General features: G+C 39.1%; 1 protein-coding gene across 1 annotated transcript in view; it reads left to right on the forward strand.

Moving 5' to 3' along the window:
• Positions 1–10,505, forward strand: part of BPNT2 (3'(2'), 5'-bisphosphate nucleotidase 2) — a 29,498-nt gene extending 18,993 nt beyond the window's left edge. Inside the window, exon 5 of the mRNA XM_074898934.1 lies at positions 1,354–10,505. Coding sequence (XP_074755035.1) covers positions 1,354–1,625 — 272 coding nt within the window. The 3' untranslated portion in view covers positions 1,626–10,505. The remainder of the gene's footprint in view (positions 1–1,353) is intronic.
• Positions 10,506–14,735: the final 4,230 nt, after the last annotated feature.

Here is a 14,735-nt window from a genome sequence, read left to right on the forward strand (position 1 = left end):
CTCTTTTTCCTCTTAACTTTTGTTCTTCATATCCCTAAAAGCAAACACTTCACAATAGGGACACAGTTTCTCCTGTGTATAGAAACCTACACGGAAACTTAGTTCAGGCTTCAAGCTATTCACAAGTTAGTGAATCTCAGCCTTCACCAGCAAAGTCACTGTGATCCTTTAAGTGAAAACACAGATGTGTATTCACTGAAGGCACCCATGCCTCTATGGAGGAAAACGGATCATGTGACCACATAGAGAATCTGTTGCTTGTTGGTTAACTAGTAGTACGTTTAATTAAACAATTTTTAAAGAAAAAGCCATTAAAGTTTGGTACTATTCCTTGCATTTATGTCAAAAGAGAAAACTAGTGTCACTAAAGGCCATTTTTATCTGCTTCATATTCAGTCCAGAGAGGTTTTGGCTTACTTTTTGTAAACTTACACAATATCCTTATGCATGTTACTGACAGAATGCAAATATGTGAGGCACTAGTGTAAAGCAATAGCTGTTTTAAAGGCTTAGAAGAGCCATGCAAAATTTGAATTTTATGGAAATGTATCTGTCTGTGTCTTGAATATGGAAAGCCAGTTTCCTTACAGGTTGTGTAGTCAGGAAGATCTTGCATAGGTTCTTGACAATGAATCTAAATGAGTTTTCTTATGATGAAGGAAGTGAAAGCATAACTGGTTATAGCAGATCTTCTCCAGGGCTTGCCTCTGTATAAGAAAAGAAAGAAAGGAACAGTTTAATGAAACAGGGATATTGGTTGAATAGTTGAAAAATTGAAAAAAATTCCATAAAAGAAAGAGTACTATTTTGAACAATGACTTTATACTGCATAATGTATGATGAAAGGAGTATGCCCTGGGCTGAATTGCTTTATTAGAGTGGTATATGCATCTTCCTTCTACTGTAATAAAAAGCCAGGAAGAAAAGGGTAGACATCAGCATAACACAGAGAGAGAAGTAAGTGAGTGAATGTAAGAGCAAAACTACATTCAAGTTTCTGGTCTTGTTCTTTTAGTGTATCTCTAGATAAGTCTATGTAGCATATTGGTAAAGGCTGTCTAAAATTAACGAGTCTCAAATACCTAAGGCTTTCATTGGAGTGCAATGGAAAAATCTTGTGTGTGTGTGTGTGTGATGGGGGGTGTTCCTTTTTCAAATTCTCTCTACAGGACAGAGGGCAGACAAGTTTATTTACTGTCTCCATTGTACTGAGTGGCATGATACAATGAATGACATCACTTTCTGAAGTACTGCATGTACATATTATTAACTCTTACTAGTAGATTCATCCTTTGTGATGACCAGGAAAACTTGGTTTAACTTTTTTTTTTTATTACTTCTGCCCATTTCTAGGATATAAAGTGTTGGCCCTCCTTGACGTGGCTGAAAAGAATCAAGAAGAAGCTGACGTGTATATCCATGTCACCTACATTAAGAAGTGGGACATATGTGCTGGAAATGCAGTGTTGAGAGCATTGGGTGGCCATATGACTACGCTGACTGGTGAAGAAATTAGTTACACTGGCTCAGATGGCAATGAGGGAGGACTTATAGCCAGTATCAACATGAACCATAAAGCACTAATTGAAAAACTTCCAGATCTGGAAAAAACATCACACAAATAAACTTGACTGATGGAGAAGTACAGGTCGTGCTTTTGTAGCCTCCAGACGCTCTGTCTGAAGAAGCAGGTGTGAAAACCTGTTGGGAAAGGTGCATGGCAAAGCAAGGAAGTTTGGTGTGGGTTTGGGGACTATATTGTGCATTGGGTTTCTTCAGTGGTGGTATTTAAAAAATAATAAAATAATAATAATCAGAAGTAGGAAGGGGACTGATTGCCTCACCTCAGTTTCCATGTTTTATTTTTTTCAGACTGTTTTCATGCAGTTCTTATACTCAAGGTGCATATACAGTATATATTGGTGAACATAGGTGAACTAAAGAAAAATCCAAATTTATTCATAAAATAACCTAAGTAGTTCTCACAGGAATTTCTTGGAACCTTGTACATCTTGTTACTGTAGTTGTAGCAACTTCATAATGAATTAGGTAGGAAAAAAGGTTGATTTGTGTAGACATCTGATAATTCTGTGAACAATTTAGCAGTAAACATGACCCTGTGTTCTGTATCCCCTGAACTGAAAGCACAAGAATGTTGACACAAATTTATATGCAGCAACAGTTTATCTTTGACAGTGTGGCACTCCTACTTTTTAAGAGAAAAGAAGAAATGTTCTGTACTATTTTGACTTTTTTCCTGAAGGTGTAAACCAGTTTAGTTCAGATGGGTTGTGAATATTGGTGTTTTATTAATCAGTGTAACTATTCCCATATACGTTTTTAAAAGAAGGCAACATTTACTTGTATAGTTTTTAACAGTTACTACTTGTCCTTGATTTCTGCGTACAGTGTTGAAGATGCATGCTAGATTTTTCTCTGATGTAGGACTTGTTCATCATTTGGTGTTTGTGCCTATAGAAGCAGCCTCTTTCTTCAGTACTTGGGTTTGTTTTGGTTTTTTTCCATTGCACAGAGTCATTTGGAATGAGTTTTAACAGAAATAGTAAGTTGATTCGTTGTTCCCATTTACAACATGAGATATAAACCAGCGATTTTTCTACAACCCCAGAAATAACTTTCTGTCTTTTTAGGTTAAGGCACACTCTTTTCTGCAGAAAGCTCTTGAGCCATCCCAAACAGCTTGTGGTAACTTGGTTTATGGAAATTTGCATGGAGACCAACCATTTGAACTTGAATCTGTTTAAGCAAGTTTGAAGAACATGTGGCACTTGAAATACAGCAGGGTCTGCAAAACTTTACTGACAAATGTTGTCAATCCTGTATGCACAGAACAGAACGTGGGCCCTTTGATACCAAATGACAGTTTGTTGTGCCTCTAAAATGTGTGGACTTCTATCTGCAAAAATGTAACCATCTCTGTTGTTCTCTGCATCCCTCCAAAGGGTTTCAGAAGGTTAAAATATACCTGTTATTTGAATTATCAGTAGATAAACTTCCCATCTCTCCTCAAGAAAGTTAAAATTCTTATTTTATACAGATGTTTTCTCAGTATAAGCTTAGGCTGTTTATACCAAATTCTTAATTAGTTTTATTTTAACTTTTATCATACTGTTCTGATAAAAAAGAGGGTTTTCTCCTTATGTCAGTAGTGGAGCATGTCTAGATACCTCTTAACTTCTAGCTGATGTTCACACTTCCAAAAGACATCCTCAGATGTTGCATAACTATAGATACAATCATTTATTTTGTAAACTTACTGGCAAAGTAGACTGAAGTTTAGTCCTACTAGCCTTTTGGTACGGGTAGGTTTTTTTAGAGAAATGTTTTTCCAAAATTGACACTACTGCTGCTGTTTGAAAATAGCTTTTACATATGTAGATAATACACAAAGCAACTTAACTTCACATTTTTAAATTTAATAAATTACTATATGCTGTGACAGGTGAATATGCCCCTTTTAAAAAGGGTCTGATCTGTTTTGAAAAACTTGAGCTTCCAAACCTCCATGAAGAATAAAAATCCAGATATTTATCAAGGCTTTAGTAATATTTTACAAGATGACTGCCAGTTTTTTTCCTTCAGGCTGATTTAAGTGACTTAAAGCCTAATAAAAAAAGCAATTGTTCTGTTTATTAGTTAAAGAACATGGATTAAAAATTAAGTACGAGAAATAGCCATAGTTAGCCTAGTATAAAAACCTGATTGTGTCACAAAGGTTGAATGCACAGTATTTAGCTAGGCAATCAAGACAGTCTATGGCAGGTCATGGTTTTAGATTCAGGTTGAAATCATGTAAACTTGTGAAAATGTGATTGCTTTTATTTTGGGTACGATTCTATCACTTGCATAAACTGTGATCAGACTTAGCTTCTGTATGAGAAATTAAAAGTAATAATACTGCATATCATACAAGGGCTTACTTGCATCTTAGTTGAGGATATAGAGCAGTAAACAGAAGTATTTGCCTAAATTGTGTTTCCTTAGGAAGTTAGGATACAAAGAACAGTTTCAGCTCTGCTTTTCTTCCTCCCATATGCTAAATAAAATATCTGGTCTTCCATTAGGAGGACATGCTTGTTTAGACCCGTTTATATCCTAAATTGCTTTGTTGCAATGGATCAGTGTTCACTACCTTTCACAGTGGGCCCTGTTAGCCTGATCTTACTTCTTGTGGAAGAGAAGGTGAGAGTAAGGTGCCCAGTTAATTACTTCTGTGCAGCTGGAGCTCATACAGCTAAGGCCTAAAGTTATGCTTGGAGTCTCCCAGTCTAGTTCAAAGAGGAGCTGCTTTGATATGAGAATGATATGAGGTACCTGGTGAATTATCAGTTTCAGATGCCATTTTACAATAAAAGCAGGCCAGCAAGTATTCAGAGTATTCAAAACTACTTGTTTAGTGCTCATCTGTCAGTGCACTTTAATATTAGTTTATATAGTGTTAACACTCAGTATATCCCCTTTCTTTGACTATGTTTACACTGCGTTCTAAAACATTTTGCTATTCTGACTTAAATATTTGTTTGGTCTCAGCTGTGTGGATGTGATTTAAGCTTATGCCCAGAGTGGTATGAAATCATACCATTCCCATGTCTCACTGCTGGGCTAGAACATTGTTCTTTACAGTCTAGCCTTTTCCATGTAAAACTGTCACACCATTTTTAGGCATGATACTTAAAACAATTGCATGGTGTAGGTGGGTCCTATAAAAATACGCCTTTTCTAAAAATTGTAATGAAAAAAAATCATGGTATCATTTTAGATCCAAACAAGGGAATTAAGAGAATGTATTGTTTTAGCATTGGTTTTCCAATGGTGGATTTTTTGACTGGCTATTATGATTGAGGTAATCGCAAGTGAAATTATTCTAAAGCCATTTGTATTTTTTCTTTTTCATTCTGCTAAAACAAGTGGATGGTAGCATAGATGATACCTTGTGCTGTACCAGGAGTCCTAACTTTCATTCCTTGAATGAACGTTTTCTAAATAAACAGACACAGAAATAAAAGGGTTGAATATTGTACTTAACTAGTTTGGAGATTAACCTATTTGATAGACTTTTACAGATGGACTTATAGAAGAGCTGATTGTTCTGATCTATGGAGCACGTAATAATAATAATAATAAAAATATTTAGCAGGGATGGTGAATTAACCATGTAGGTGGAGCTGCAAAGTCATTTAGTGATGTTTCATGTATTTGCTTTTTCTTTGTGGTCATTAGAGTGGACAGAATTTTCTAATTGGCTTCAGGTGTGAAGAGATTTTGTTTTTTTTTTTAAATGGCCAATGGTTGGAGATCAGGGGCATGGAGGGGAGTGGGCACTGGAGTTCATCTCTGCTTTTTTATTTATTAACAGCTGTACTCCAGCATCTTCATAGCATCGTTTTACTTGAAGATGTACAACAGCAGTGCAATACTGTATACTTCTGGTTTAATAGTGTAAAGAAGGAGACTGTGTCCCCCAAGAACAGTGCAATGAGAAGTGAGAGTGTTGTGCTGGGCCTTGTCTCTGTTAATCCAGCTGAGGCTGGCTGCTTTGTTGTCTCATGCACGTTGTTCCAGCTGCAGTTTCTCTGATGGCAAAACTGGTTTTGTAGGCTATTGCCTTCCCAGTTACACCCAACCCCTTTGTGGATCTGTTTTCTAAAACTAGAGAAGAGAAAAGAAGCAGATGGCTGTGCTGGAGAAATTGTAAGAGAAAGCATTTATTTCCATTTCTTTATTTAAATTACATTGATAGCTTCATATATCTTGTCCTTCAGAGTTAGATAACCATACAGTTAAGATTTAATGGACCACAGATAAACGCCTGTGTGATTTTAAGCAGGACGAGGGTGGGGGAGACTGCCTTTAACCAAGGAGAGTCTGTATGGATGGCTTCCCATCAGGCCATTCATGATGAGCCTTATTCACTGCTTTGTTGTAAAGATTTGGGCCCTTTTACACAATCAATCACGGACTTGACTTTGCGAAAATGTTATTCATAGTTTATATTCTGACCTACTATCCTCAATGATGAAACTGCGGTATATCCACTTCATTGTAATGTAACTCGTTGAGACGAGACTGTGGTAACTGAGGACTCAAAGATTGCTTGACTTTTGAACCAAACAACTTTCCGTATGGCAGCTCTTATAATGAAATACTAGCATCTGCTGTGAGTGTCTTCCCACCCCACAAGCAGGTAGTGCCATTCAAGCGTCCTGTCGAGAATCTGTTGAAGCCTTATACTTCATGATTTTCGGATGCCACAGCCTTTGAGCCTTTCTGAGAGGGGTTTGGATGTGCTCATCCAATTTCCTTCTGAAGCTCCCTCTAAAGCCAGCAATCAGGAGCCACTTTTCCCTCTTTGTTCCTCATTTTTTTGTTTCTTCCTGATCCTTGCTCCTTAGTCCATGTGGATAAGAAAAATGAGGGATCAGAGGTGGGAACGGTCCCAGAAAAAGAGAACCACAACAGCAAACTATCCAGTTTATCCTCAGGCTTAATATTTGGGACCAAGGTCTAAGGTGTTGATCCTACCAGAAGTGTGTGTGATAGATGCCAACAAAATAAAGACATCTTGGAGAGATTTGTATGATTGGTGGTACTGGACACGCAGAAAAGATGCAGATGGACTAAGGAGAAGTTAAACTGTCCTAAAAAGGAGAAGAAAACAGCTTTTCAGTGTAATGTTATAAGTATTCAGCATTTCTGTTCCTCTGGGTGCAGAGCTTCACTGCTTATGAAAGAGGCTCCATTGGCCCTCTGTGAAAGGCCTGATTTTGCTGGTCAGTAGCAGTGTTCTGAATTCAATGTGAGCAGAAGCAAGCCAGATAAAACAGAAACAGTAAATTAAGCTAGGTTCTGAAGAGCTCAGCTTCTGCTAGTAGAGCAAACAACCTGGTTTGTGTTTAAACTCACTTCTGGCAGCTTCAGCATGTTACTGGAGAATTTGGAAACATCACCCCAGTGTCTCAAGGTTCTAAGTCATTCAGATTATTTTTTTTATGGTCTACAGCTCATAGAGCCCATGTTCAGGTAATAATGTTTTCAACCCCAATTGTTCCTTATTTGTAATTCATATTTCTCTTTTCTCCCCGAAGGACCAGCAACACCCTGCCATTTTGCCTGTTGTCCCACCAAATTGTATTAGTATTTTCCAGTTGTGTGCCAAATTGAAGTAACAATTCTATAAATAAACTCTCTGAAAATAGTGGTGAGGGTGTTTTCCTATGTCTTGTCTTTCTGTTGGGTATTTATTGTTTCTTTGTGCACCAGATTTTTTTTTTTTTTCATGGTAATGCATGTCAGGCTGCTTCAGCCGTGCTATGTCCATCATGTGTGCATGACGTTCTGCCCGAGGGATTATCGTTGTAGAGAAGTCCAGTCAAGTTTATGATAAATATAATTCAAGATCTCCACTGTTTTTGCTTTCATATGTGTGTTTTATTGTGAAAGTTGGTGGATTTGTGTGATGGAAAATGAGTGCTTAGAAATCCCCCATATAGTATTGTTCCTTGGATCTGAAGAAGTTTTTCTTCCAACATAATCTCCGGGACTCTTCCTAACCATGTTACTTTATTCTGCTTGAGTCTCTTGTTTCCATGAGAATAGTATTAGTAGAGCAGTAACTGTACTAGCCCTTTCATGGAGTAAGTCGAAAGATACTTTAATGTTCCACATCAGTATGACAGTTTGGGCTCTGCTTGGGTGCAGCTTCAAATATGGTTGTCACCCCTACCAACATGTGTAGGACTGGATGTACAGTGAAGCCATGTATCATCCTGGCAGTGGTGGCCTTGGTGTGCTTTGCTGATTATCATCTTTCCTCAGGTACAAACCATAATTGCCAGGCAGCCTCTGTGCCAGCACAGGCCAGTCAGTGTTCACAAAAGCTACATTTTAGCATGCCCAAAATTGTGCTCTGGCACTGACACTGATTTATACATGCTACTAAACACTTTCAGACTCCAAAATGGGTGGTTGCTTGTGGACTGCTCACTGAGAAGTCTCCCAGGATTGTGTGGACTACTGAGCCGTGCCTGGGAAATTGTTTGGGATGGAGCTGGTTTGCTTTGGCCAAAAACATGCTGAGGATCGTGCTGTAGTACTGACTGGTGAGCTGTGGAGTTCAGGATCATTCTGGACTGTATAGCTGACTTGTATGGACATAGGCAATATATGCTACAGGAGCTGTAGGTGCATGTTTTGAAAACCTTTGTTCGTATGTGATCTAACCAGATAATCAGTGTGGAGTATTTGGTAGTAATTTGGAGAGAGAAGTATCTGCTATGATGCTCTGAAGAGCATTCTGGGGAAGGAACAACCCAGAGGAGTGGGGATTCTCACCATCTTACAAAGCATACTTGTGCATGTGTGAGAAAATGGGTATTTGCATTTATCAGTGACACTGACATTATCCCAACTGCCTCCAATGACACTGTGCAGCAACCTGGACAGCCCAAGTGATAGGCTTGTCTGAGGAAAGCTTAGAATATGTCTAGTTGCTGTTTCATGTGACTAATTGCTGGACTAGCTGATTCCTATGGCCGGTTTGGGAACTTTGCTGCACTGAAAACACTGTCTTTTCAAGTACACTGGTTAGGAAAACAGCAAAATTGCACTTTACTGTGTGTTGTGTTAAGCCATGCAAAGGGCAAAAGCACAAGTACACTTGGACAACAAAGGAAATTGCAGCAGTTGAGTAAATATGTTAACAGCTGGTAGCTGGCTTGTCAAAAACACTTGTATCCTTTGGGAGGCCTGAAGGATTGAGTTGTAGGCTAACATCTACTCTGTACTGTCAGCCATTTACGTGAGGCTCTCAAGCTTGCGTTTCTCCCACTTGAGCTATCACTGCAGTGTGACATAAGAGTTGGGTTGCTAGTGGTGCTTCTTCCAGGCTCTGAGTGCTGCTGTGTTATTCTGGTATCAGCTCTGAGTGCTGCTATGTTATTCTGGTATTGCACCAAAGATTCGATCCGTGCTTGGACCTGGAGAAGGCACCCAATGCCCAACACTGGTCCCAGTGGCAGCCTCCAGCCTCATCTCTGACCAGGGCTCAGCTTTGCCTGAGCCACAGAACCTGCCCTGGGGCCAGCGTTTTTGCAGATTTCCTTATTCAGAGCAGTGTGATAGGTAACAGGTGTAACACTGTGTAGAAAAACTAAAGATCCTGCAGTGGCATCCTGCTCCCCAAAAACATAAACCAAATTTATGGCTCCCTTTCATCTATTGCATCAGCTCCTCACATACATTGTGTTCTACACCTTCTTGCTTTTGTTTTCTTTCAGGTGGCCATGTTGTCCTTATGCTACTCATAAATGCAAGCTAAAATCAGTAAAAATGCTGTAAGTTCAGTTCAAGTTGTGCATACCTAAGAGCCATTTGCACATTTTTTTCTCTTTGTACAATAGTAAGACTGTCCTGAGCAGACTTCTCATTTATTGGCACACAGACATCCCACACAATAGTCAAATGACTGAGGGTTTTTCAGTCATGGTCTCTAACTCCAAATGTCAGTTCACTTGTAGTGCTACAATAATTAACTCTGTTTTTCAGGATTACACTACAAGGCACTGTTTTAACTTGGTCTGGACCCTCAGTCAATTTCTTAACAGCATTCTAGGAGTCTCCATCAGCCAAAGAGAATTTCTCATCCCCATGGGAAGGGTTGGACTCCCTCTGCAGAGGTTGGAAGTTTGACCTGGTGCCACAGGTGGGCGCAGAATCAGGTCAGATGAACTGGAGCAGGTGCCCATGACCTCTGCTGTGGGCCTAGACTTGGTGACCCTTTACTCGTCACACATCTTAAGTAAAATGACTCCAATTTACAGAAATTCTTCCATATTAGGTGGTATGACCTAAATGAAAAGTGCCACAAACATTGTGCTAATCTATAAAAATTCTATGAGGACAATGGACTGATGTGAAACTACACAGATTTGGCTTTTACATTTTAAAACTACGTGCTTTTTTTCCAAATTATATACTTACTGTAGAGTTAAGAATGCATCAAATTTGCACTCTTCACATCTGAACTCCATCCAGGCTGGGTGGATCTGGTGTCTTTGTGTTTGCAGAGAGCAAATAACAGTGCACACTTTATTTCTGCAAGGGGATAGTGTTCAACCAAAATAAGGGGATCAAATACATATGAATTCTGTACTAGGGGAAAGTCACGTTTTAACCTGCTTCTTGTAATTTTCTGAAATCTTAGTATCTGAATCTGTTGGAAATATTTGCATCAACAGCAAAGATTTTCAATTATTTTAGCAAAAATAAGAAGTATCTCTTGCATGTAATGTTTACTACAGGACTGAACTGACACAGATCTGCTGGCTATTCTGAAAATATCTTAATCTTCTCTTACAGGAATAGTTTTTTTGCAGATGTAACAATGACTTTTAGAACCTAAATTACACTCCATCCTAATAGATGTAGAGCAAGAAAACTATGTATGCCACAATAACTCTTAGCACTGACACTTGGAGCTCTAATAATAAAGGACTTGGGGGGGGGGGGGGAGCAGAGGCCAGTAGAGGGCTCTGTCTTTTCATGAATGCCACGAAGAGCCAGAAAGATTTTGGGTACTATGAATTCACATGCCTGATTCATTTTTTTACCAAGAAAAGTCTTTTACCTGTTTTACTCAGTTGTAGAGCATGTTTTTAGTGAAGAGGGCACCCACAGAGTTCTAGGGTCTGATCCAGAGGGCTGCACTGAATTGGTACTGTGCAGTTTGACAGCTTGTTAATTCTAATGCACGCTTTCTCATGTTTTTTTAATTTGACTTAATATTGCGGTAAAAGTGCACATTTTTGTACAGTGGGTTTAAGCTACCAGCAATATACTTTCTTTTAAGTAGCACTTTTCAGTCTCCTTAAAATTTATCCTGTGAATTCACAGACATCTGTAACTAGAGCTTGAAAGTCATGGTCTGAATTTCCAATGAAGATGACTGTGTGCATGCTCATGTCCAAGAAGTTTTGCTTTTGTAGTTATGAGTAAGACCAATTGTGACAACTGTACATCCAAGCTTTGCGTGCTTTTAAGTACAGAACCACTCGACCTGCCACTTCAAGTTAATTGCTCATGTCTGATATTATTAGAAGAACGACTCCTCCATTCAACAACAATAATGTTTCAGTCTCAAGGAAATAATACCTTTATTCTCACCCACAATAAGCATGACTTGATGACCCTCTGTAAACAATAACTGCCTCTCTGCATCCCCTTTTTTTTTTTTTTTTTTGCCTTCTTTGTTAAAATCTCGGTGTTCCACCACCAGACAAATTTTTGTCAGTTTAACAAATAAAAAAACCTGTTGCTTAAGCAATTGAAACACCCCAACTTACTATCATTACCAAGGCATGGTTTTCTCGCTAAGATAAATTGCAGTATATTTTGATATCATTTGAACTTCCTTCCAGCTAGCAAAAAAATAGGCTTCTGTTTTGGCCTTTCTTGCACATGAGAACTGTCATACCCATCTTTATCTGAAATGTTTTGTCTTGCAGAAGTGTGCTGATGCTTTTTGAAGCAGCTCCATGATACCTTTGTAGGCTCTTTCTGTCACAGTGCCAGCAAGAACAGAGAGTTGGACTGATATTTTATCAGCTACTTGTTACTGAAATTGTTTGGAGTTTTTTCTTCTTCCTGTCACCAGTATTTGTTGTCCTTTGTGTTCATTTCTCACGTGAAAAAAAAAAAAAAATAAAAATTCTCAGACTTTTACAGGAAGCTTGCAGTGCTTTTCTCCACAACTGTCTTCCAGTACTGTATTAATGACATAAAATTGTAATATTACTGCTTTCTTTGCATTGCCTTTTATTCACACCACATGGAATTCCAGTGACTCTCACCTTCCTGCCTGTGGAACAGAGGAAAAGAGCTGTGTCCCCCATGTTCCAGCTGCACAAAGCAAGTGTGTGCTGCTCTCTGCCTCTGCAGACCCTCACTTACTCAAACCTGAGGTAAGACAAAAGAGAAGAGTTTTGAAGAACATCCTTTTGCTCCAACCTAAACTTCGGTCGTCAGCTGCAGGGATCATTTCTTCCATGGTGAAAGCTAACATAAATGGGTCCCTGCCTGCCAGAGGTAAGGTATGGATACCAGAAAGTCTAACAACAACAACAAACAGCTGGAGAAAAATAAGCATCCTAATTTTAAAGAGAGAGCTGACAGTGAGGGAAATAGATTGGGACTTTTATGGGTTTACATAAAATTTGGGAGTTGTCATTTTTGTGTGCAAGTAATTTCTTCTGTTAATTATATATGTAGTTGCATATTTATGTACAGTACTTAAAAAAAAAAACAAAAAACAAAACCCAAAAACTAAGTTCCTTAGCTATTTTAGGAGGTGAAAGAATTAAAAACCCTAAAAAATAGATATATTTTAAAAAAATCTTTTAAAATATCATTTTCTGTTTGTTTGGACAGCCATCCTCCATATAATTTGAAATGCTTTGAATGAATGAATCTTCCTTTTGTGTTCATCACAGGCACTTTCTGCAGTGTTGACTGTCTGAATCAGGACTAGGCTGAGTGTTGCTGCATCTGTCTTCTGACTACAGGGGTGGGCTGGGGGGTGGTGTGGTTCATTGTTCTATGCAATAATTGGGGTCATCAGAGGAAAATCCTTACTGAGTAGCACCCTCTAGATTTCTTTTTCAATGTTTTTAACACTTTCACCTGTGGAAACTGCATTATAGCAAATAGAGCCCTACAGAAATAATCTCCCCAGTGAGGAGCCTGTAAGGATGATGCCTGTTGCTGGCTCCAGTATGACACCACTTCTGTTGGCAAGGGAAGAGCAGTTTTCCTTAGGCCATATCTGCTGAGTCACTTGAAAAAGAAAAATAAGAACAGTTACTACCCATTGTTGAAACTCCACATCTGAGATTCAGCTATCTTATTAAAATTGCAGTCAAGGGGGAAAAAGTACATGAATAATTCCTAAATTCTATCACCCTGATCACTTTGAGAATGCCATTTGCATTTCTGTGGCTTGAGTCACACGTCCAGGAGCCTGGGAGGAGGAGAGTGACACAAGAGGATCTAACTGGAAATGAAATTGAGATTATTCTATCATATTCTATTATAGAATAATTTGTGCTGTAGTTTGTGCTGGAAGGAATCTTTAAAGATTATTTATTCCAATCACCCTGCAAGGAGCAGGGACATCTTCAATGAGATCAGGTTGCTCAGAGTCCCATCCAACCTGACCTTGAATGTTTCAAGGGATGAGGCATCTACCATCTTTCTGGGCAACCTTTTACAGTGTCTCACCACCCTCATGATAAAAAATTTCTTCTTTCTATCTATTATGAATCTACCCTTTTCTAGTTTAAAACTATTACCCCGTCCTATCACTACAGGCCCTACTAAAAAGTCTGTCCCCATCTTTCTTACAAGCCCCATTTAAGTATTGAAAGGATAGCAATAAGGTTTCCCCAGAGCCTCTTCTCCAGGCTGAACAATACCAACTCTCTTAACCTTTCCTCAGCGGAGAGGTGTTCCACCCATCTGATCATTTTGTGGCCCTCCTCTAGACCTGCTCCAACAGGTCTATGTCTTTCCTGGGTTGAGGTCTCCAGAGCTGGATGCAGTACTCCAGGTGGGTTCTCACTCAGAGCATAGTAGAAGGACAGAATCACCTCTCTTGACCTGCTGGCCATGCTTCTCTTGATGCAGTCCAGGGTACAGTTGGCTTTCTGAGCTGCAAGCATATTTTGTTGGTTCATGTCCCATTCTTCACCCATCATTACCCCAGAGTCCTTCTCTGCAGGGCTGCTCTCAATCCCTTCGTCCTCCAGCCTGTCTTGGTACCGGGGTTGCCCTGATCCAGCTGCAGGACCTACAGGAACCTCAGGTTCATGTGGGCCCCCTTCTCCAACTTGTCAAGGTCCCTCTGGATGGCATCCCATACCTCCAACATGTTAACCGCACCACTCAGCTTGGTGTCATCTGCAAACTTGCTGAAGGTGCACTTGATCCCATTGATGAAGATACTAAACAATACTCGTCTCAGTATGGACTCTTGAGCGACACCACTTGTCACTGATGTCCATCTGGACATTGAGTCACTGATCACTACTCTCTGTATGTGACCAACCAACCAATTCCTCATCCATCAAATCGTCCACCTATCAAATCCAACTCTCTCCGAGAGAAGGATGCTGTGTGGGATTGTGCCTTACATAAGTCCAGATACATGACGTTTGTAGCTCTTCCCTCTCCGCTGATGTAGTTACTCCATCATAGATCACTCAGATCAAATGTTTAGACTGCAAATTTCTTATCAAAATGACATCAGAAATTATGATGATAACATATTGACATCCAAAAAGAAAATTTCTATCACTGGTATTTTATATAACTTCTAATTCAAACCAGAAAAATGGCATAGTTGAGCTACTTAGGTTTTCGTTTGGTTTGGGCTTTTTTTCTTTAACTAACATCCATTAACACAGAAATTAATTAAAAATACAAAGTTCATTCTTGTATGCTTTAATATTTCAGTATCAAATAAACAAAGCACAGGGAGTTTACTTGAAATTAGAATGAACAATTAATGTTTCAAAGATGTTTTCAGCCTTGGAGGACCCACTCATCTGTATTTGTCTGTCCTGCCTTAGGTTTTGAGTGATCCTATCAAAAAATGGAACAAATAATATGAAATAAAGATTTTTCAGGTTCATCAAGTGCAGTCTTTGCAGAATCTCTAGGAA

The sequence above is a fragment of the Athene noctua genome, chromosome 2 (genome assembly GCF_965140245.1).
Source record: "Athene noctua chromosome 2, bAthNoc1.hap1.1, whole genome shotgun sequence".
NCBI classification, from domain to species: domain Eukaryota; kingdom Metazoa; phylum Chordata; class Aves; order Strigiformes; family Strigidae; genus Athene; species Athene noctua.